Raw genomic sequence first — 21,446 nt, forward strand, 5'->3', positions numbered from 1 at the left:
TTTTATAACACAAAGTTTGTATAAATATAAATCATATAATTATAAAATAAACTGAGGATAAACATTTTTATTTAAATATTTTATAACATAACATTTGCAGCGATAACACTTCTTTATATTCTCTAAGGGTTTTCAAAACTTTTGAGCCAGGTTGTAATATATTTTTATTTTGTTAGTGTTGTGTCATTTTTGTAATTAATTGTAACATACATGATTTGTGTTTTTGTTTTTAACAATATATAAACATTTTTAATTTAATATGTTATAATACAGTGTGCAGCAATATAATATCTTCGTATTATCTAAACAGTTTAAAAAATTTTTGAGCCACTTAGTAATATGTTTTAGATTGTTTGTTTTGAGCTTTTTGTAATTAATTGAAATATTAACATTTATATCACTAAACTATACTAGATTATAAAACTCTATCATATATATTATAAAATGATGAAATATCACTAAATTGTAAAATTATATTACTAAACTATATTTGATTATAAAACTATATCACTATTTATCATTGTGAAATAAATAAATTATGAAAATATTAATACGTTTTTGTTTCACTACACAAAGTTTGCAGCAATAACACTTCTTATTCTCTGTGCTTCCAACACCCAACCATTGTTTTGATTTGCCTCTTTTGGAATCATTTCTATGAGAACTACAGGCTGTACTTCATCTTTTTCACCATTTTGGCACAAAGTGTTCCACTATCCCTGCAGCTATTTCTGTTAATACTTTACTAAATGTACTTTGTTCCATTGAAAATAACAGGTTGTTACCAGTACATTTTTGGTAACTTTCATTTCCTACAAAATTAAGTAGGGAGAGAACCTTTAATTCTATTGCAATTTAGTTAGAGCTGGTTATCTATTTCAAATGGGTTACTGGTGTCCCGTAACTGAAGTTGCTCTACATTTACATAATTTCTTTCTGCCACATCATTCAATTCATTGTGTAATAACAAATTTACAAAATCCATTTTTTCAAAAACAAACAAGAAGCCAAAAGTTAGGTTAATTTGAATTATCTGACAGATCTTCAGGATATGACAGAACCGAAAATAACGTTTTATGTAATTTTCTGCTGTGGCTTGGTCATTTTACGCATAGCAACGCAGGGCATGATACATCATACCGTTTTTACACATTATGTTTTGAGAACTGTAATCTGATGTACGTTTTCTGAATTTTACACTAGTATGTAATTATTTACGTAAATGATACATCATAGCCCCCATTATTGACAAAGTAGTCAGACATCCACAAAAGGTCAAAATATTAACTATCGTCTGAAGAAAACTCGTCGGACGATGAAGAACACTATGATAATAAAAGGTTTGACAGAAAAATCCTCTCTAGTGTCCAGATCCCACATTTTGCTTTCTTCAAATTTTTGGGCGTCCATTTCTTCATGATAGTCATTGGTTTTCTTGGATTCGAAGAGTAACAAGCCGTTATCCAAAAAACCTACAATTAAATTAGAGCAGTAGAGCCATCTCTAGAATTAGAAACAAAATTAAGGGTGCAGGTCAACCTTCTGGCAGTTGTGGCAGAAAGGGATGGGTTCTTTATTTATTAAGTGGATATGGGTTGGTACAGATAGTATATCCTAATCGCAGTCCAGTTATTATTACTTGCTCACTACGTTTGGGTGGGAGTGGTAAGGTGGTGCCGACAGTTTCTAGAATATCTTTTAATTTGTTGGATGTGGAATTCCAGTTATTCTGTCATAAATTGGTAATATGTTTTCTGATAGAGGCTTTATAGTCGTTTCTTGTTAGCATGTTTGACTCAGTGATGCTTTCATCTAGTGTATCTTCGCAAGTTGTTCCCCTGCTTCGTTTCCTTTGATTCCCACCTGTGATGGCACCCATAAAAAAGTCGTTTCTATATTTTTTGTTAATGATAGTATGAGTTCATTTTTATTAGCATTATAATTTCGTTTGATGGATATCTCTTCTCTCTTTGTCAACCATTTTCCATCCACTCATGAATGTAGGTCTCTCCCAATTGCTTCCATATTTCTCTATCTTGTTTTCCACTGTTTCACTGAATCCACTGTTTGCCTCCCACTGCTCTTATATCATCTACCCATCTTTTTTGAAATTTCATTTCATTTTTGTAATTTCTTCCACAATATCCCTAATCTTCGTTCTACGTCTTATCTCGGTGTTTCTAATCTTGTCTCTCAGTGATATTCCAAGCATGATTCGTTCCATTGCTCTTTGCGTTGTTTCTAATTTTTTAGCAGATTTTTTGGTAAGGCCTACTGTCTCATATGAAAAGCCGTAGGTACAAACTGGTAATATGCATGTGTTATACACCTTTTTCTTTAAGTTTACAGGAATGGAGGTGTTTTTCAAGATATATGCTAGTTTACCGAAAGCGTTTGATGGATATAATTGCTGTAAAGCTTTTAGTGTACTTAAAGAGTCCAAAATATTCCAATATAGAGTCATAAATATTTTTGTGGCCACTACTTTTCTACCATTCTGCGTTTCTTTCTCTCTATATTTCTACAAATTTTCCCCATTAGTATTTATTGGAATGTATTTCAACTGTATTCATTCATCTGGTGCATTATGTTCTTTGTTCTAGTTGTATTTGTCTGTGGAGAATGTGTTTATATTATTATTTGATATTTAGATTCTTAAATAATTACATATTCCGTTTTTATACCATTTATTTGTCACTTTTGCCACTGTCGCAATTTTCTATGACGACTCGAAGGAAATATATACTTCAATCGCGGCAATATCATTATGCTTGGCGTTTGCTACATTATTTTTTGACTTTAATTGGCAGTGAAAGTGTTTTGTTTCCTCCTATCATTGAAGCATGATATAATTTCAATGTCTTATAAGTTCAATGAATTATAATTTTAGGTGCTTAGCAAATCTATTGGCAGGCCTAGTTGCCTATCAAGAAGAGGTTGGAACTAAAGTTGTAGATGGTGTTTTAGAAGATATTAGATTAGGTATGGAAGTAAACCTTCCCAAGTACAACCAAAGACGAATAGCTCAAGTCAAATATCTTGGGGAATTATACAATTATAGAATGGTAGAAAGTTCAGATGTTTTTAAAGTAAGTATAATTATTAATATACGCAGTTAATATTCATTAACAAATCTAGAGACCAGGCAAAAGCAATAAACCAAATTGGTGTCATTTAAGTTTATATATGGCACTTTTGCACTACTACTATTGTAGGAAGGATGGAAATGCACTTACTGCTTTCTGATTTTGATTTAAAAAACGACGAAATTACAATTTGAATGTAGACAAAAACAGGGTACAAAACTTAGAGCCTGTCAAATCTGATACAGAAATTCCTAAATGAATGAATCCAGAAATGAATTTGGTATTCCTAAACTAATAATAGGTATAAAATGATATCCCGAAAAACTTTTGGCAAGGTAAGGTACAATGAATTTATAGTCCTTCTAAAAAGGAAAAGAATTCGAAAAGACCTTAAATAAAAAGAACAGTTTGATCTAGCAATATAACACTGAAAACTTTTGTTTTCAACACTTCTACAAAATTTATTATAGTTTATTATCACTACAGCTGTTTCGGCCAGAGTGCCTTTCTCGAGTGAGATATTTTTGTTATGCGTATACATGTCTGTATTTTAATTTGTTAATTTCCATAGATTCTAATAATGATAGCTTAAGGCCTTTATTTTAAATGTGAAGAATTTGAAATCGGGTATTAAAAGAATGATTATGATCTAGAAGGTGAAGTGCATACGTAGAATCGGTTTTTATGTTATTCAAAGCCCTTTTGCGTTCTGCTTTACGTTTGTTGAAGGTTCTACCAGTTTGACCTATTTAAGTTTTTATACACCACTGTATTAGTATTTTTTTTTTGGCTCTTGTTGTTCTTTATATATTGGCTTAAGTTGTTGTTTGTTCTGAAAGTTGGCGTTATTCCTTTCTTTTTTATGTGTTTGGCTATTTTTGTTGATATCTTGTCTGTATATGTAATCGAGCAGAAAGTACTGGGTTTTTCTCTTTTGGTGAGAAAACTAATTTCAGGGCCTTCGTATGCAGTTTTTGGTTTAAAATCTTGTTTATTGTCTATTCGTTGTATTACTATATACTGCATATACCATTAGCCACGGTCCATGAAAACCATCAAAATAAACCGCCTAAGATGGGTGGATCACGTGATGGGAATGGATAGAAGTGACTCTATTAAAATACCTACGCTAGACAAGTCGATCTAAGAAGAAGAGGACGACCTAAGGTCATATATCTTAATGATGCCGAGGAAGATTTGATAAAGATTAGAGTGGCACTAACCTTTAACAGAAGGTGTTAAATCATATTTATGACGAATGAGTTGAGTTGAATTGTGTACAAATAATAATAAAATATTCTGTATAAATAATCCATCTGAAAAATAGCACAATATTTTTAGGTTTTATATTCAATAATATCATTTGGAGTTTCAATGGATCCTACTGAGCCTTCTCCACTTGATCCGCCCCATCATTTATTTAGAATTCGATTGGCCTCCGTGCTTTTAGAAACTTGCGGTAAGTATATTTAAATCATAACAGCTCAAAATTTATATGTCCTTTAAATATAAGTATTTACTAAAAACATTTAAAATAATAATTGTTTCTTCTCTAAATACCTATACAGATAACGACATTGTTTTGTTGACCATAGGAATTAACATTTATTGCAATCCCATCTCTAGAATATATTTATTATAATGCTCTAAAACTAATTTTTTGGTTATTTTTTAGCCTTAATAGCAATACAAATAAATTAAGTAAATAAGTAATATGCTTTATTGTCACTGAAAATTGTACAAATTTTATGGACAAAGCTTATAACAACAAGACAAGAAAGAAGAAAAAAAATCAGAATAAGAATCGTTTGTACTTTTAAATAAAAAAAACAATAAAATTCTTCCAAACTTAAACATAAAAAATACTACCTAATTAAGAACCTACAAACTTACCTAACAATGTAAAATGTACCTAACAAAAAATAAAAATTAGGAAAGCAGATTAATGAATTAAGGGCTCAAATATTCGACCAAAATCACAGGATCTAGCGGGTCATTTAATTGTACCACGTGTACTTATCAGTCGATCAGTAAACGTTTTATTGAGGAAGTCAATAGTTACTCTAGAGTTGTGAGCCGAACACCCATCCTGTTGGAAAGAAACCTCCTGAAAATTAACAGAAAGGCGTCGAACTTCCAAAATGATCTCATTCTGTAAAAGTTGTAAATATTTGGGCCCGTTTAGGTTTCCATCGATAAAAAATGGACCGACAATATGGTCGCCTAACATCCCAATCCAAACATTTAACTTTTGCAGATGCTGCGTTCGCACTGCAACACTGGGGTGCTTATTTTTCAGAGAATAATACCTTGCAACGGATGGATTGTGTTTTTTATGTAATGAAAATGAAGATTCGTCAGAAAATCAAATATTTTTTAAAAAGTGTACATTTTCAATCTGTTTATCTGACATAATTTCACAAAACTCCATCCGCCTAAAGTTATCTTCTAGAAACAGTTCTTGTGTTGGTTGCATCTTAAAACAGTGATATCCATTCCTTTTGAGAACTGACTGGACAGTTCGAACATTCACGTTAACTTCCCTAGCAATTTGTACACTATTGCAGGGTTCACTAGCTTCCACAACAGCACAAATATCAATATCCCTGTTTTGACGCTCCTCATCGACAGGTCTAATACGTGGTTCATTACCTTCATGACACTTTTTACAACTGTTTACACATCCCGTGTAAATGTTTAATGGTATTTTTAACTGTTGTAACACTTGGTGGGGGTCTATTTTCGAAGGCAACAATAAATAAATCAATTACTTCGCGTATCGAATGACCCTGAAAGTACCACGTTACAAGTTGCACTTTTTCTTGGACGGTATACAACTTAATAGGCATTTTATTAATTATTTGTTTATTCTTTCAGAACTTCGTTTGAAATTTTTAATGTCAATGTGACAATTACGACAATTCTTACCTACTGTGAAATGAATATAGAGGTGGAAACGTGTAACATGTCACAACGTTTGCCATTGTGTTGTATGGTCAATAAAACAATGTCGTGATCTGTATAAGTTAAAACACGCATATCTTAATAGTTTAAATTGTTTAAAAATTTACAATATTGATAGAGAGACATGCGTGAAAATTATAGCCTAAAATCCCACTGCAGGATCACCACGTTCATAACATAGTTAATCAAACTCACATTTGTACATACATTTAAAATTAGGAGAATAAATTGATAATAGGTTGTCAATCAAAAAGTGGCCGCATATATTTTTAATTCGATTGATAGTAATTAATGTTTGACAAAAAAATTATTTCGTTCATTTATTGTTTAAATAAAATACTCTGCTCATGACGTATATGCATGTATTTTATATCAAATTAAAGATCATTTTTTTCTTAATATGATATTAATTAATATAAGGTTGCCTGAGAAAAAATGGTCGATAACGCGAGCTTGCCAGAGCTGTTAAAAACGCAAGTTGTAACGAGATTTAAATAAGCATCAGATCTAAGTAACCTTTTAATAACATGACACATATTTGCGAAACGCAATTGTTTATTTATGACCTAGTGAAATTTGCAATGTAATCAAAAGCTTATTAAATAACGTGTATAAATTAAACAAGTAAAAACAATATTATATCAACAAACGCAAGTGAGTTAAATAGCTGGAAATCACGGGAGTAAGATTATAATTAAGAATGAAGAATCCAGAAAACGGTCTAAGTTAGTGTTGTCATCCGTCAACTGAGTACTATCTGTTTAGAGAACGAATAAACGGAATTATCAGTATCTAGTGTGTTCAAGTAATTAACCACCTGCAAGGGGTAAACTACCCTGGAGTTCCATTATATGGAACTCTTGATAGAATCAATCCCATCAGCGTTACAAGAATGATACAACATTATTATAGAGTTATCAAAGATAAAATAAAAGACAGCTAGCGGGCAACGCTATTGGTTTGAACTGTCAATTGTGTGAGTTCTATCACTTGTCAAACCAATTTCGTTGCGGCCTAATTCTACTTTACTTTATCGTTGATACCTCAAGTAAGTAGGTGGAGAGTTCAAAAAAATGGCCTTCCACAGGGAAGTGTTTTAGCACCGACGCTCTTCAATATATATACAAACGACCAACCTACGCCGACCGAAACCAAGCACTTCCTCTATGCTGACGATCTTGCAATATGTGCTCAAGGAAATAGTTTTGAAGAAGTGGAGAAGAAACTCGAAACTGCATTAAAAACAATGACAGCGTACTACCTGCAGAATTCCCTGAGACCCAATCCCTCTAAAACCCAAGTCTGCGCTTTCCACCTTCGCGCAAAGGAAGCCAAGCGAAAACTCCAAATTGTGTGGAATGGTAATACATTAGAACACACAAGCCAACCTATATATCTTGGAGTAACTCTGGACCGGTCCCTCACCTACAGACAACATTGCATAAAAACGAAAGGGAAAGTAACAACTAGGAACAGCATACTCAGAAAGCTAACGGGAAGTAAATGGGGCGCACGTCCTGGCGTTTTAAGAACAACGGCACAGGCACTGTGTTTCTCAACTGCTGAATATGCGTGCCCCGTTTGGGGAAGATCTGCCCACACCAAACAAGTTGATACTGCGCTAAATGAGACATGCAGGATAGTAACGGGGTGCATGAAACCGACGCCACTCTCAAATCTATATAAAGCAGCGGGTTTTGCAGAACCCTCAACACGCAGAGGCGTTGCAGAGCACATAGAGAAAATTAAACAGATCGCGGACGAGCGGCATGCCCTATACAAAGCTCGAACGTCACGAAAGCGACTAAAATCTAGGAAAAGCTTCCTTGGAACAGTGCAGGATGAACCGCCTGAGTATTTTCCTCTTCCCCAGGTTCAATGGACCGGCCAGTCCCTAGACTTTAAAACGTGGAAAACTATGAATCGGATAAGAACGGGGGTCGCTCCAGTAAAATCAAACATGGCAAAATGGGGAAAAATCGACCAAGATGATGTGAACTGTGACTGTGGAGAAACACAGAATATGGAACATCTTCTTACATGCAGAAACTGTCCTCATCGATGTAAATTCGAATTGATGTATCATCGATCGAAATTTTATGAATGACATGTCCGGACACGATAAAGTAAAGTAAGTAAGTTGATACCTCGCGTTTTTAACCGCTGTCAACCTTAATTTGCGACCATTTCTTCTCAGGCAGCCTTATATCATATTTAGAAAAAATTAGCTTTAATTTAATATAAAAAAACATGCATATACGCCATGATCAGTGTATTTTATTTAAAAAATAAATGAACGAAATAAAATATTTGTCAAATACTAATTACTATTAGTGGAGTAGATGAATTAAAAATATTTGCGGCCACGCTTTGACTGGCAACCTATTATCAATCTATTGTCCTAATTTTAAATTTGTGTAAAAATGTGAGTTTGCAAACTACGTTATGAACGTAGTGATCCTGTAGTGGGATCTTGTATTATTATGATTAAAAGCAAACTAACTTGTATATAATTTACGATGTATATTTTTTCAGGAACATATTTTAGTAGTGGTAGCAGTAAACGGAAGCTTGACTATTATTTAGCATTTTTACAAGCATATTACTGGTTTAAAAAGAAAATGTGGCAAGAAGGATTCCCTCCAATACTTGAACATATCTTTAAAGATACCCTAACTACTTTGAGGCCCAAACTGAAACTTTGTCAAAGTTACGATGAGGCGATCGAAGAATTAAACAATATCAAAGTGGCGTTAGGTATAGAAAAATTACTGGAAATCGATCATGGAACCGTAGAAGAAGATGGATTAGACACAATAACGGAAACTGATAACGAAGAAGTAGCAGAGGATGAGACATCCGAAGGCGTAACGGGTCCTGTGACTGATGACACTGCCACTGAAGATGAAACAGTTGATAACACTCAAGGATCGGATGATGAAGGTATTTTTTTTTATTTTTACAATTTTCTGTCTTCTGACGTCCACTGGCACTAGTTTGCATGTTAAAGACCATGTGATTTATTATCTTCGATTTTATCTTTGTGTTTCTTTGTTTTTTGCTTTTAGTTTTCATTTGCACTTGACTAAACTTTGCGTCGTGTCTGTTAATTTGTTCTGACGGATAGTACAGAGTTAGATTATAAGTCATCATCATCATTCTGGCTTTACAACCCTACGTAGGTCCTAGCCTCCTCAAGAATTTCTCTCCAGTCGTCCCTATTCTTCGCCTTTCTCCGCCAAGCACGTATTCCCATATTTCTCATGTCTTTATCGATGTTATCAAGGAACCTTGTTCTAGGTCTTCTCTTCTTCTCTGACCAATGGGTCTATCAAGGAGCGTTTTTCTAGCTGGGTCATTTTGTTTCATCCGCATTACATGCCCTATCCACCTCAGACGTCCTATCTTAATATGTTTTACGATATCAGGATTCTAATATATTCTATAAAGTTCGAAGTTGTGTCGTCTTCTCCACACTCCATTGTCATTCACTGCTTCATAAATTCATCTTAGTATTTTTCTTTCGAAACATCCTAACATGTTTTCATTATTTTTTGTTAGATTCAGGTCTCTGAACCATAAGTTAGGAATGGACGTATTATTGTTTTGTAGAGCTTTATTTTTGTATTTCTCGATATAATTGTGGATTTAAGGGGGAGATTGAGTCCAAAATAGCATCTGTTAGCCGTGCAAATTCTGCAGTTTATCTCTGCGGTAGTATTATTTTCAGTGTTAAGGAGCGCTCCCAGGTATACAAATTCGCTGCTTCGATGACGTCGTTTTATATAACAAGTGGTCGTAGTATTTGTGGTTGCGTGCTTATTTTCATATACTTCGTTTTGTTTGTGTTTATTATTAAACCCATTTTTGTGGCTGATTATTTTAATGCTATATACGCCTCCCGTACAGCGTTTTCCGTTCCCCCAACAATATTGATATCATCAGCATAGGCCAGGATTTGCACTGATTTATTAATATATTGAACTAGTGGTTGTGATTTGGGACATACGTATTAATTTTCCCAGAGGCAGATTGAACAGTATACAGGAGAGAGAGTCTCTCTGGCGCAGCCGTTATTTGTTTTAAAAGGTTCAGACAGTTCCGCCTGTTCTACATTCAACTTTTTCAAGAGTTAGTTTTGTTAAATTTACCAACTGATTTGGTATTCCTAGCTCTTTCATTGCTTTGAACATTTTTCTTCTATTCACAGAGTCGTAGGCTGCTCGTAGTATGTGATGAGTATCAATGCCATATTCCAGTGTTTTTTCCAAAATTTGTTTCAGGGTTGCAATCTGATGAATTGTCTCTTTACCACCTCTTAAATCAGCCTGGTATTTTCCTACTATCCGGTAGGCATATGGTGCCATACGATCACATAGTACCGTGGATAATATTTTATACGCTGCATTTAGAAGTGTAATACCTCTGTGGTTAGAGCATTCAAAGATATCTCTTTTTTGTGTATGGTGCAAAGTATTCCGATATTCCAATCATTGGGGAGGGATTTCTGTGTCCATATTTCTTTTATCTTCTTCTTCTTGTGCCACTCCTATCGGAGATTTGAAATCATCAAGGCTATCCTGACCTTGTTTACAGCTGACCTAAAGAGTTCATTAGTGGTACAGCCAAACCACTCTCTCAAATTACGCAACCATGACATTCTTCTACGGCCTGGAGTCCGTTTCCCTTCTATTTTTCCTTGCATTATATTTTGAAGTAATGCGTATTTATCTCCTCTCATCAGGTGACCCAAATATTCGAGTTTTCTTTGTTTGATCGTTGACAAAATTTCTGGGTCTTTTCTTATCCTTCGCATTACTTCAAAGTTTGTAACTCTTTCGACCCAACTTATCTTCAGCATTCGACGGTAGCACCACATCTCGAAACTTTCAATATTTTTTATATTGTTCTGCTTGAGAGTCCAGACCTCTACACCGTATAATAGCGTGTTAAATACGTAGCCCCTTAGCATTCTTAATCGGAGAGGGATGCTTATATCTCTGTTGCAGAAGTATTTCCTCATCTTAATGAAAGTGGCCCTGGCAATTTCGATGCGTCTTTTTATTTCTGTTATAAGCTGCTGTAATGCCATTATGCTATCATGGCCACCCTCTTTATATAGTTCAGCTGGGAGATTATCTATTCCGGATGATTTGTTTCTGGCTAGTTTTTTAACTGCATCTTTAACTTCAAGAATCGTTGGTGGTTCCTCTTCCCTCTCGTCTGTTCCCCTTACCTCATCTCTTTCGTCTTCCAGGTTTTCTTTTTCTTCCTCTATATTAAATGCCTTGTTAAAGTATTGCACCCATCTATTCAATACCTCTTTCCTTGTTGTTAATAGGTCGCCATTCTGACTTCTACATTGTCTTGTGGTTGCCTTGAATTCTTTTCTATTGATGTTTGATTACAAGTAATAGTGTTTATATTCTGGAGATGACTTTCGAGTTTCTAGTGCTTCACGAATTTCTCTATCTATTTTTAGACAGAAAATGGATTTTATCAAATTATATGGAATGTCATTTTCTTAGTAGTGTTGTTTTACTTCAAAATGTTGTTTATACATATCTTGTTTGTTTATAACAATTAAGAAACCCAATTAGTGGCATTTGAAAAATCAAGGAATGATATCGTAATGTACAAAGTTTGAAAAGATTGCCTATAAACAGAGTCATCTACAAAGCTTTAAAATGTGGAGCTCCAATTCGGTGAACTTGGAGTTGTGGAGGAGGAACTTGAAAATTCCCTCTCTCAAAAAATTAAATATTTAAGTTTATTTAAATTTTCCTGACTATAATGTCCCGCGTTGTGTATATGAAAAGGTTGTCGTCATTGCCATTTCTTGTAGTTTTATGTCGGTGGCTTCTAAAAGCAAGACATATTTTAAATGCAACATAAAAATGAACGTTAAACACCCCACAAAAAGCATTGTAGATTAATCAGTAACTAAAACAGAACTCATTGTTATCATTTTCTGGTTCGTAGAGGTCCTACCCTCTTGCTACACTAGTACCAATGATTTTAGTGAATATGTCGTCCAAAAATGTAGTAAAATAATATTTGAAATTTTAGGTGAAAATATGACTAGTGAAGCCGAACAAGATCCAGTTTCAGAATCTTTGGCGATACCCAAAGGTCCCAAAAAGGTTGACTGTGCTGAAGATGACGAATTTCTAAATGCTCTTGATAAAATGGTTTCGGAAAATATCCAGGAGCGCATGAAGGAGCCTGTTAAAGCCGGAAATATTGACATTTCTGTTCCAGTTGTTCTTAAGTCTAACGTTAAACGAACTTACGAACAGTTACAGGTAAATATTATATGTTTTTTATGTGGTTTTAACCTTGCACCACCACCCATGCCTAGTCTGTCAGACCCGAACTATCTTTATTTCTTTTTAATTTAGGGTTGGGCTGAAATATGCGGTTATCGTGCTTTGTACCTTTCGCCTAGTAGGTGTTCTGTACCCTTGAGCACTTTCGTAGCAAGTGGTTATATTTTTTTTGTTTATCTGTTGCAAAAATCTAATACACCCTTCGCGAGTAGTTGTGTAACTGTGTTATAGGATGAGCTGATTTTCTTCTAACGTCGATTCTCGGATAATCTATAGTATATAACATTTCTCAAATGGAAAATTAAAAGTTATGAAAAGAGACAGAAACGTCTTTTTAGGCTTTTTGAATAAGTTGAAGTAGATAAGATAACCCTCGAATTGATGAAGAATAGGATTTTGATGAAGATAACGTTGAGCAGAGGTTTGAAAATACCTATACTGACCAAGATGGAGAAACGTGAAAAGAAATTTGTTGGAAAAGAAGGCAAAACTATTTGGAAGAAATATGCTACCAAAAGAAACGTCAGAGCAAGACGTCTGAATCTTATTACTAGACTTCATGGTGTCATATCATGTACTAAGGATTCAAATACAATACTGGAATGTTGGAACTTATTTTTTACACCTAATATATTAAAAATAATTGAGACATTGACAATGAAAAGAAGGTCTTCTTCTTCTTTACGTGCCATCTCCGCGACCGAGGTTGGCAATCATCATGGTTATTCTGATTTTAGATGCTGCCGCTCTGAATGTGCATCCGTACTATTTCCTCAAGTTACGCAACCATAAGATTCTTCTCCTTCCTTCACTTCTCTTGCTCTGGATTTTCCCTTGTATAATTAATTGAAGTATGTTGTATCTTTTATTACGCATAACATGCCCCAGGTATTGCAGCTTTCGTGTCTTGATTTCCATTCTTTTGTTCACTCTTCTCATGACTTCGTTGTTTGTTACATGCTCGGTCCATGATATCTTCAGGATTCTTCTATACACCCACAGTTCAAATGCTTTTAACTTTTTAGTAGTCGACGTGTTATGTGTCCATGCTTCTATCCCGTAAAGCAAAGTCGAGAAAATATAACACCTTGCCAGCCTAACTCTCAAGTCTAATTTCAGTTCTCTTACACAAAGTACCTTTCCCATTTTATTGAAGTTTGTTCGTGCTTTCTCTATTCGAACTTTAATTTCTTTGGAGTAATCGTTTGTGTGATTAATTATTGTTCTAAGATAATTGTAGTTTTCAACTTCAACTGTCACCTCATCAATGACATTGGCCTTGGTTTAAACTATATTTCTAAGGCAAAAACAACGTTTTGAAAATTTTGGCACTTACCTTCTTTTCAATTCAGTTTAAATTCTTCAGTCAAGAGCTGAACAATTTCTAGAGATGCAAAGTGCACCGACATAATTGAAATCAAGTCATGATTTTAGCTGGCACATTACGAAATAGTCGTCTGAATGTTGAAGAATTTTGAAATCGCAAATGGTACCGGTATTTATCTTTCTTGGACATCGATGATAAAGAAACACGAGATCATCGAAGAACTGTTGATAAGCTAGACCTAATAAGAGATATGTTTGATGTATTCGTAATATAACGCAATATAACGTGCCACAGCTGGTTTACTTCATTTTCACTTATAATTAAATTGCAAAAAGACCATAATTTCAATTTGTTTAGAACAGTTCGGAAAATAATCGAGAGTTACCACTTAAATTTCTCAACGCCAAAAATCGTCCTATAATCCTAACATTTTTGGTTACCAAGAAAATATTACAATTATTTCCTACGTACTACGCAAGGGTTAAAATATTATTGCCGAAAGTTTACATACCAATGATAACGGTGATAAAATATGTATTAATTGATAAGATTGTTTTTATAATTCGACCAAGGGTGGTATAGATAAATTTTGTGGCAAATATGATGTATCTAAAAATACCAGACGTTGGCCAATGGTTATTTTCTTTCACCTTTTAAATATTGGTGTCATAAATCGTCAAATAATCTAAAATTCTAAAAGATCCTGCTTGTGCACTTACCGATGATCATCAAAGGCTTAACTGTCAAATTTGTCTAGGGAAGTATGAGACAGAAGACAAGAGATATCAGGAGTGATTGTTTTGGTTGCTCAAACTTCATGCCCAAGTGGAATCCGAAAAAGATGTCACTTTTGCAATAAAGACAGCAAAACAAGATTTAATGCTAGTGTGACAAATTTGAATGTCTTACTCACGCTCAAATCTTGTACCCAGAGTGCATAAATATTTATAAAAAAAATAGTAGGAATATGTAATATGAAATATTTTATACAAAAATTTGTATTTGTTTATGTTATTTTTGTCTTAATAATTGAATCGGTTTGGGGGATAAAGGGCTAGAATGCGAAAACATGGAGTTGATTCCAGTTTACTTTAATTAGCCTCTTCCACTTAAATCCGACTCTCAGCTTCACGCTGGTGTCCCCTGTAAACTGAGCAACATAACTAAAGATCCGGTATCCAACCCAGGTGGAAAGTTGGGTCAGGAACTGACGAGGGCGGGTGAAATGGCCCTCCGAAAAGGGGGTTTGGCGTTGGGTTAACTACCCAACCCTGTAAAAAATCTTTTGTTATGAGAGCTACAACGACTGAAACCGGACTGTATAACCTACGACGAACTCGCAAACGACATAAGGATAATGATTTAAAAATTTGCACGTGGAACGTAAGAAGCCTTTATTAGCCTGGAGCCACGGCTCTGCTCATACAGGAAATGAATAAAGCCAAAGCAGATATCACTGCTTTACAGGAAATGGGGTGAACTATCCTGGAAAAAAATAACTGCAATATTTACTACAGTGGACATCCTACCCGACACGAATTTGGTACCGGATTTATTGTAAGCAGCAAGGTCAAACATAGTGTAATTGATTTCAAAGCTATTGATCATAGGATATGTGGAATAAGACTTAAAGGGAAGTTCGCTAATATTAGAATTATTAACATCCATGCTCCAACGGAAGAAAAAGAGGATGATGAAAAAGACATGTTCTATGAAGCACTAGACCGAGAGTACGATGAGTGCCCAAAAAATGACATCAAAATAATAGCAGGAGACTTAAATGCCTAAGTCGGAAGAGAGAATATATTTTCGCCTACCATCGGAAAAGAGAGCCTATACGTAGACTCTAATGATAACGGTCTCAGAATCATAAACTTTGCGATGTCTAAGAACATGGTAATAGCTGGGACACGATTTCCCCATAAAGATATACAAAAGGGAACTTGGAAATCTCCTGATAATGAAACGATTAACCAAATAGATCATATAATCATCGATGCAAGACACTGCTCTAACTTATTAGATGTTAGGTGTTTTAGAGAAGCAAACATAGATAGGGATCACTATTTAGTTAAAGCGCGATTTAAAGAGAGAATATCCAATTTAAAAAGGGAGATCGGGAAAAGGGGAGAAAAAATCAACATTAATAAACTAAAAGATCCCGGCATTGCAAATGTATACAGACAGCAAATGGAAGATCAAATAAGGATAGAAAACTGAGAAGAAGAAGAAGACATTAATAAGCTATGGGCAAATATACGAGATATTGTGTTACAGAAATCATTGGACAAAACCAAGTCAAAAAAAGAAATCATTGGTTTGATCAGGAGTGCAAAATGGCCACAAATAGAAAGAACGCAGCATATCAAAAAACCATCGACGCACGTTGCAAAAAGGGGAAAAAGGAAGAGTATAGACGTCTTAGAAGAGAGAAAAAACGTATCCATCGACGTAAGAAGAGGAAATACGAACCGAACACTCTCAATGAGATACAAAGTTTATTCGATAAAAATGAAACGAGGAAATACTACAAATCCTTAAATAATACCCGTCGAGAATTTAAACCATGATTAAAAATTTGTAAAGACACTAACGGTGAAATTCTACATGGTAAAAACTCAGTCTTAACAGATGAGCACAACATTTCAGCGAACATCTAAATGTAAACGATATTGAAGGAGGCTACAACATATACAATCAACAATCAACAAAATCCATAATGTCAACTACACAGTGAAGACCAACAAGAGAAGAAGTGTCAAATGCCATCCTAAAACTCAAAGACACTAAAGCTCCAGGAATCGATGAAATCTGTTCGGAAATGTATAAAAAAAAAGCCGGTGATCAACTTTTTGCAGCAATCCATAAACTAAGAGTACTTATATGGCAGAATGAATTGGTACCAGAAGAGTGGCTAAAGGGAATAATACGTCCGTTACATAAAAAGGGTGAGCAACTGGAGTGTAAGAACTATAGAGGCATTACTCTGTTAGCATCTGCGTATAAAATCTTCGGCAATGTATTGTTTAAAAGACAAGCATTTTATAAAAGATATTGTTGGACAATATCAATGTGGATTTTTCTGCTGGAAAGTCAATTACACATCAAATTCAAGCACATAAGCAGATTCTAGATAAGTCACTAGAATATAACATAGATACACACCATCTATTCGTCGACTTCAAAGCAGTCTATGAGAGTGTGAAAAGAACTGCAATATATAATGCAATGATAGGAGACCCTACCTAAGTTAGTTAAGTTGACCCAACTAACAATGCAAAACGTAAGCTAATGCGTTAGAATTGAAGGAGAAAACTCTTCATCCGTGGATGGTGGAGAACAAGGTCTATCATCGTCAAAAGTGTCTGAATGTATTCTTTCCGTGTCTCCAGTTTGTCTTCTGTACCTGAGTGACTTGGTATAACTGGTGAGTTACTACTTTTTTACAATTATTCGTTCCACTTTATCGGATGGTTTTTATTACGTTCTTTGACATTAATAATGGTCTAAGACAGGGGGACGCGCTGGCGTATCTCCTCTTTAATATTGCCTTGGAAAAGGCGATCAGACAATTAAATATTAGAATGAATGGGACTATTTTTAATAGATCGACGCAAATTCTCGCATTCGCTGACGATATAGTTGAAGTGGACAGAAGTATGAGAGACATGGTGCAGTGTTTTACAAGGCTTGCGGACACGGCAAGTGAATTAGGACTTGTGGTAAACGAGGAAAAAATCAAATATATGTTGATTTCTAAAAACCCCCGAAATATCCAACAGAGAATTCAAATTAACCAAGTCAAAGATTTTGATATAAGACTATAAGAGATATAAGACCGGTTTTGATATATGGTGCTGAAAAGTGGACCTTATCTTAAAATGATGAAAGACTTCTTGATATTTTTGAGAGAAAAATTCTTAGAAAGATTTTTGGGGTCGTAAATAAAAATGGGCTATGGTGTCGAAGATACAACTTTGAACTATATCAGTTATACACCGATCCAGATATTGTGAAATTCGTTAAAGTGCAGAGACTTAGATGAACTGGACACATTGCTAGGATGTCAGATTACGAATACACGAAGAGATTAACATTTTCAAAACCAGACGGCACAAGAAGTAGAGGACGACCACGAAGGAGGTGGATTGATGATGTGGAAGAAGACCTACAGATTCTAAGGGTCAGAAGATGGAGGGAAGTTGCCAGGAATCGACAGGAGTGGCGACTTCTTTGTGAGCAGGCCAAGATCCACAACGGATTGTCGAGCCACTTATCCTCCTAAGTGCCTTCTCTGTTGAGGTTGGCGATCAATATGGCAAATTTCTCTCTATTCTGGGCTTGATGAATTAATTCATTTCCTTTTGTGTGGGTCCAATCTCTGATGTTTCGTAGCCAAGATTTTTTCTTTCGCCCTATGCCTCTTTTACCTTCAATCTTGCCTTCTAATATTACCTGGCGCTGCTCAAATTCCCTATGGCGAATTATGTGTCCTAGATATGACGTCTTTCTAATTTTGATAGTATTGACCAGATGAGGGCGTGTGTTCAGTGCTCTCAGTACTTCTTCATTCGTAGTTCTGCTGGTCCAGCTTATTCTTAGCATTCGGCGGTACATCTACATTTCAAATGAATTTAATTTGTTGACGTCATACTGTTTTAATGTCCAGGTCCCACAGCCATATAGTAATAGAGACCACACATAACACTTTAGTGTTCTCAATCTTATTGAGACTGTAGCTTGGGGTTACATAGCATTTTACGCATATTCAAGAAACCAGATCTTGCTATTTCGATGCGTCTTCTAATTTCTTTTGAGTGGTCTAGTTGACTATTTAGTTCACTGCCCGTGTATATGAAGCTTATGCCACTTATGATGAATTGAATCGGTTTGTCTTTTTTATGAAAGTGCTTTGTTTGCCCTTTTTTAATAAAAAGATTTTCGTATATCTGTAGTACATATTAAAAAAAGTGAAGAAGTCTGAAGTTCCAGAAATGTCAGCATATTTAATGAGTTCTGTATTTATCCCATCTACCATTTCAGTGTTCCCATTTTTCATATTTTTAAGTGTGGTTTTTAGTTAGTTCATTGTTATTTGATCGATTCTTAGGTTTCACTATTAGCGTCTAAATCTATTATTATCTCGAACTTCTCCTTGTTTTTGCCAGAGTGCTTTGTAGTGGTTTATCGATTGGTAATTCTTTAATTAATTCAGTTTAGGCTCATCTTTTTCTATCTGATTTAAATATCTCACTGTATATACTAATGTCTGCAGTCCGTGTATATCATGTTCGTAATCAGTAATAAACTTATCCCAGGGTTCTTGTTGAACTTGTGCTGGTTACCTAGCGTAACTTCTCTTTTGATTAATATGTCTTTAGCTTCTTATGTGTTTTTCTGTAGAAATTCTAGCTAAGCATTCCGTTGCTTGTTTATGACTGTTTATAGTTATTCGTTTCACAATCGTAGTTTTTGTCTTCCTTTTTCCCTATTGTATAGCATAACATTCAATTCTATGTTAAATATTGTATGTGCTATTCTTAGCCTTTCTATGGTGTATGATATACAAGATTGTAAGTGCAAGAAATACTCTATAATATACTGGCTGAAGGTTGAATTTTTTAAGTTGCCATTTTTTTAACTATTTTTTGGCTGTTTTGAAATGTTAATCTTTCGATAATTCGTTCCGAAAATTAGCTAGTCGTTTTCAAAATTAAATTTTTCCAAATTTGAAAAAATATATTGGGAAAAATATATAAGTTCATGCTTCAACTGAATAATATGTATAAATAAAAAAGTGATTTGAGATAGCATCGCTAATAGTAGGTTGAATTGTATGACGGGAACATATTTTATATGGTTGACCGCCTGAGTTGAAACTTAGTGCGGTACGATTGGTTCTCGTAATAAAATTATTGAAAATATTTTAGTGACGTTTTGATTTTTCGGCTTCCGGTGAAATTGTAATATTCGAAAACTTTTATTTCGAAGAGGATTTTAGATGTGAAAGTTAGTAGGTCAATAAAATATGTCCAATCCCACAATTGTCCTTTTTTCCGAATATACATTAATTATAAAATTATATTTCTTTGTAGGAAACTCCAGATGAAAGCACCCAGGGGAAAATTGGATTCGTACTTATGGTACGTAAAGGTAACAAACAACAATATAAACAGTTTGAAGCTGATGTTGATTCAGAATTAGCACAAAATCTTAGAGACCAAGAGCAGGCTCAAAGGGAAGAAAAGGAGAAAGTCAAACGTCTTACGTTAAACATAACAGAGAGATTCGAAGAGGAAGACTATCAAGAAATGATGCAACAGCAAAACAAGCCTATTACCCAAAATTTAAACCGGGAAAGAAAAAAATATCAACATCTTAAAGGTACCCCAGACGCCGACTTAATATTCGGTCCTAAAAAAGTTCGATAAAGAATATGTAAGTACCACGAAGGAATTAAATATTGGAAATCAAATTGAACTGAAGATTTTAAAAGAAAAAAAACGTCTTAGACTAGTTGTGGTTTGAAGTTAAGATTTTTTTTGAGAATTACGTCCTTTATGAAGTATTTTAGAAGTTTTTTACGATTTGAGTGACGTTTTGTTTAAATTTTCTAAATAAATTAGTAGTTTACTTATTGTTGAAGACTGTGTTTATTATTATAAAACCTCATAGAAATTATTTGTTTATCTATAGTGTTAACTAGTTAACTATAATGTATTTTTTATAAACCGTTACACGTCATCCAATTTTGACGTGAAAGTGACGAAAATATAGGTTAATATTAGGATGGGGCTATATCTCCAAGAGATGTGTGCATAGAATAGAGCAATATGTAGGAGTATCAAAAAGAATAGCAATGATAAAACTCATGATACACGCAAAATTATCTTAAAAATTATGTATGCTACTACATCAATTCGCTGCAACAAAGAAAAAACGAGGTTTACGAGAAAGTCACGGAAACTAATGCGAGTTATTCCAGCACAAATACCATAATAATGATAGATTTCAACTCTAAAATTGGTAAAAAGCTGTACCTTTCTTAAAAATTAGGAGGTGAATATGGCTTGGAAGAGGAGAAACAATGGTCAACTTCCTAATGCTGTAAATGGATTCTACAAGAAACCACTGCAAAGAAAGTGAATGTGGATGTCTCCGGATGGAATAACATATAACGGAATACATGGAGGGGGCGAAACCATAATAATTAGGTGTTATGCAATATTAAGAAGTTAATCAATCGGTTATGTTTCAACAGAATAGTAATGTGTTGGTCTTTATTTGGGTAAGGACATGCGGGAATAAAAGGTAATGAGGTAGTGGATGACAATGATGACATGTCAAAAATTCCGCAACTTTAAATCAAATACAAAACTTTGTATGCTATGGTATAAAAATGGTTACCTAATGCGATCTCCTCTTTTGAACACAAATACACGTTGGGGAGGGAGAAGGAATTGTAATTAAAATTTTGATTTTCAAATTACAAATCTTGAAAATATAGCTCAATACGAATAAATGAATCCTTGTAAAGACGGCAACAATTTTTGCAATTGAAAAATGGCAATATTTGTACGAACAATTTCAATAATTCATAAGTTATTGAATACTTTTTAATCAAATTTTGAGGGTTTTACCAAGGTACTGTATACCCAGGATAGCAGTAAAAATTGGAGGGTAGACACTTTTCCCATAAATATCGACTGATTTCTTTGTATCTACAGAAATGTTGCTTAT

At 34.4% G+C, this 21,446-nt stretch overlaps 1 protein-coding gene across 1 annotated transcript in view; it reads left to right on the forward strand.

Moving 5' to 3' along the window:
- The window catches only part of Upf2 (UPF2 regulator of nonsense mediated mRNA decay), a 53,947-nt gene extending 33,701 nt beyond the window's left edge, over positions 1-20,246 (forward strand). Inside the window, exons 6-10 of the mRNA XM_072540373.1 lie at positions 2,891-3,089; positions 4,428-4,545; positions 8,586-8,993; positions 12,120-12,355; positions 19,802-20,246. Of these exons, the coding sequence (XP_072396474.1) occupies positions 2,891-3,089; positions 4,428-4,545; positions 8,586-8,993; positions 12,120-12,355; positions 19,802-20,137 (1,297 nt within the window). The 3' untranslated portion in view covers positions 20,138-20,246. The remainder of the gene's footprint in view (positions 1-2,890; positions 3,090-4,427; positions 4,546-8,585; positions 8,994-12,119; positions 12,356-19,801) is intronic.
- Positions 20,247-21,446: the final 1,200 nt, after the last annotated feature.

Source organism: Diabrotica undecimpunctata, chromosome 8, assembly GCF_040954645.1.
Source record: "Diabrotica undecimpunctata isolate CICGRU chromosome 8, icDiaUnde3, whole genome shotgun sequence".
NCBI lineage: Eukaryota > Metazoa > Arthropoda > Insecta > Coleoptera > Chrysomelidae > Diabrotica > Diabrotica undecimpunctata.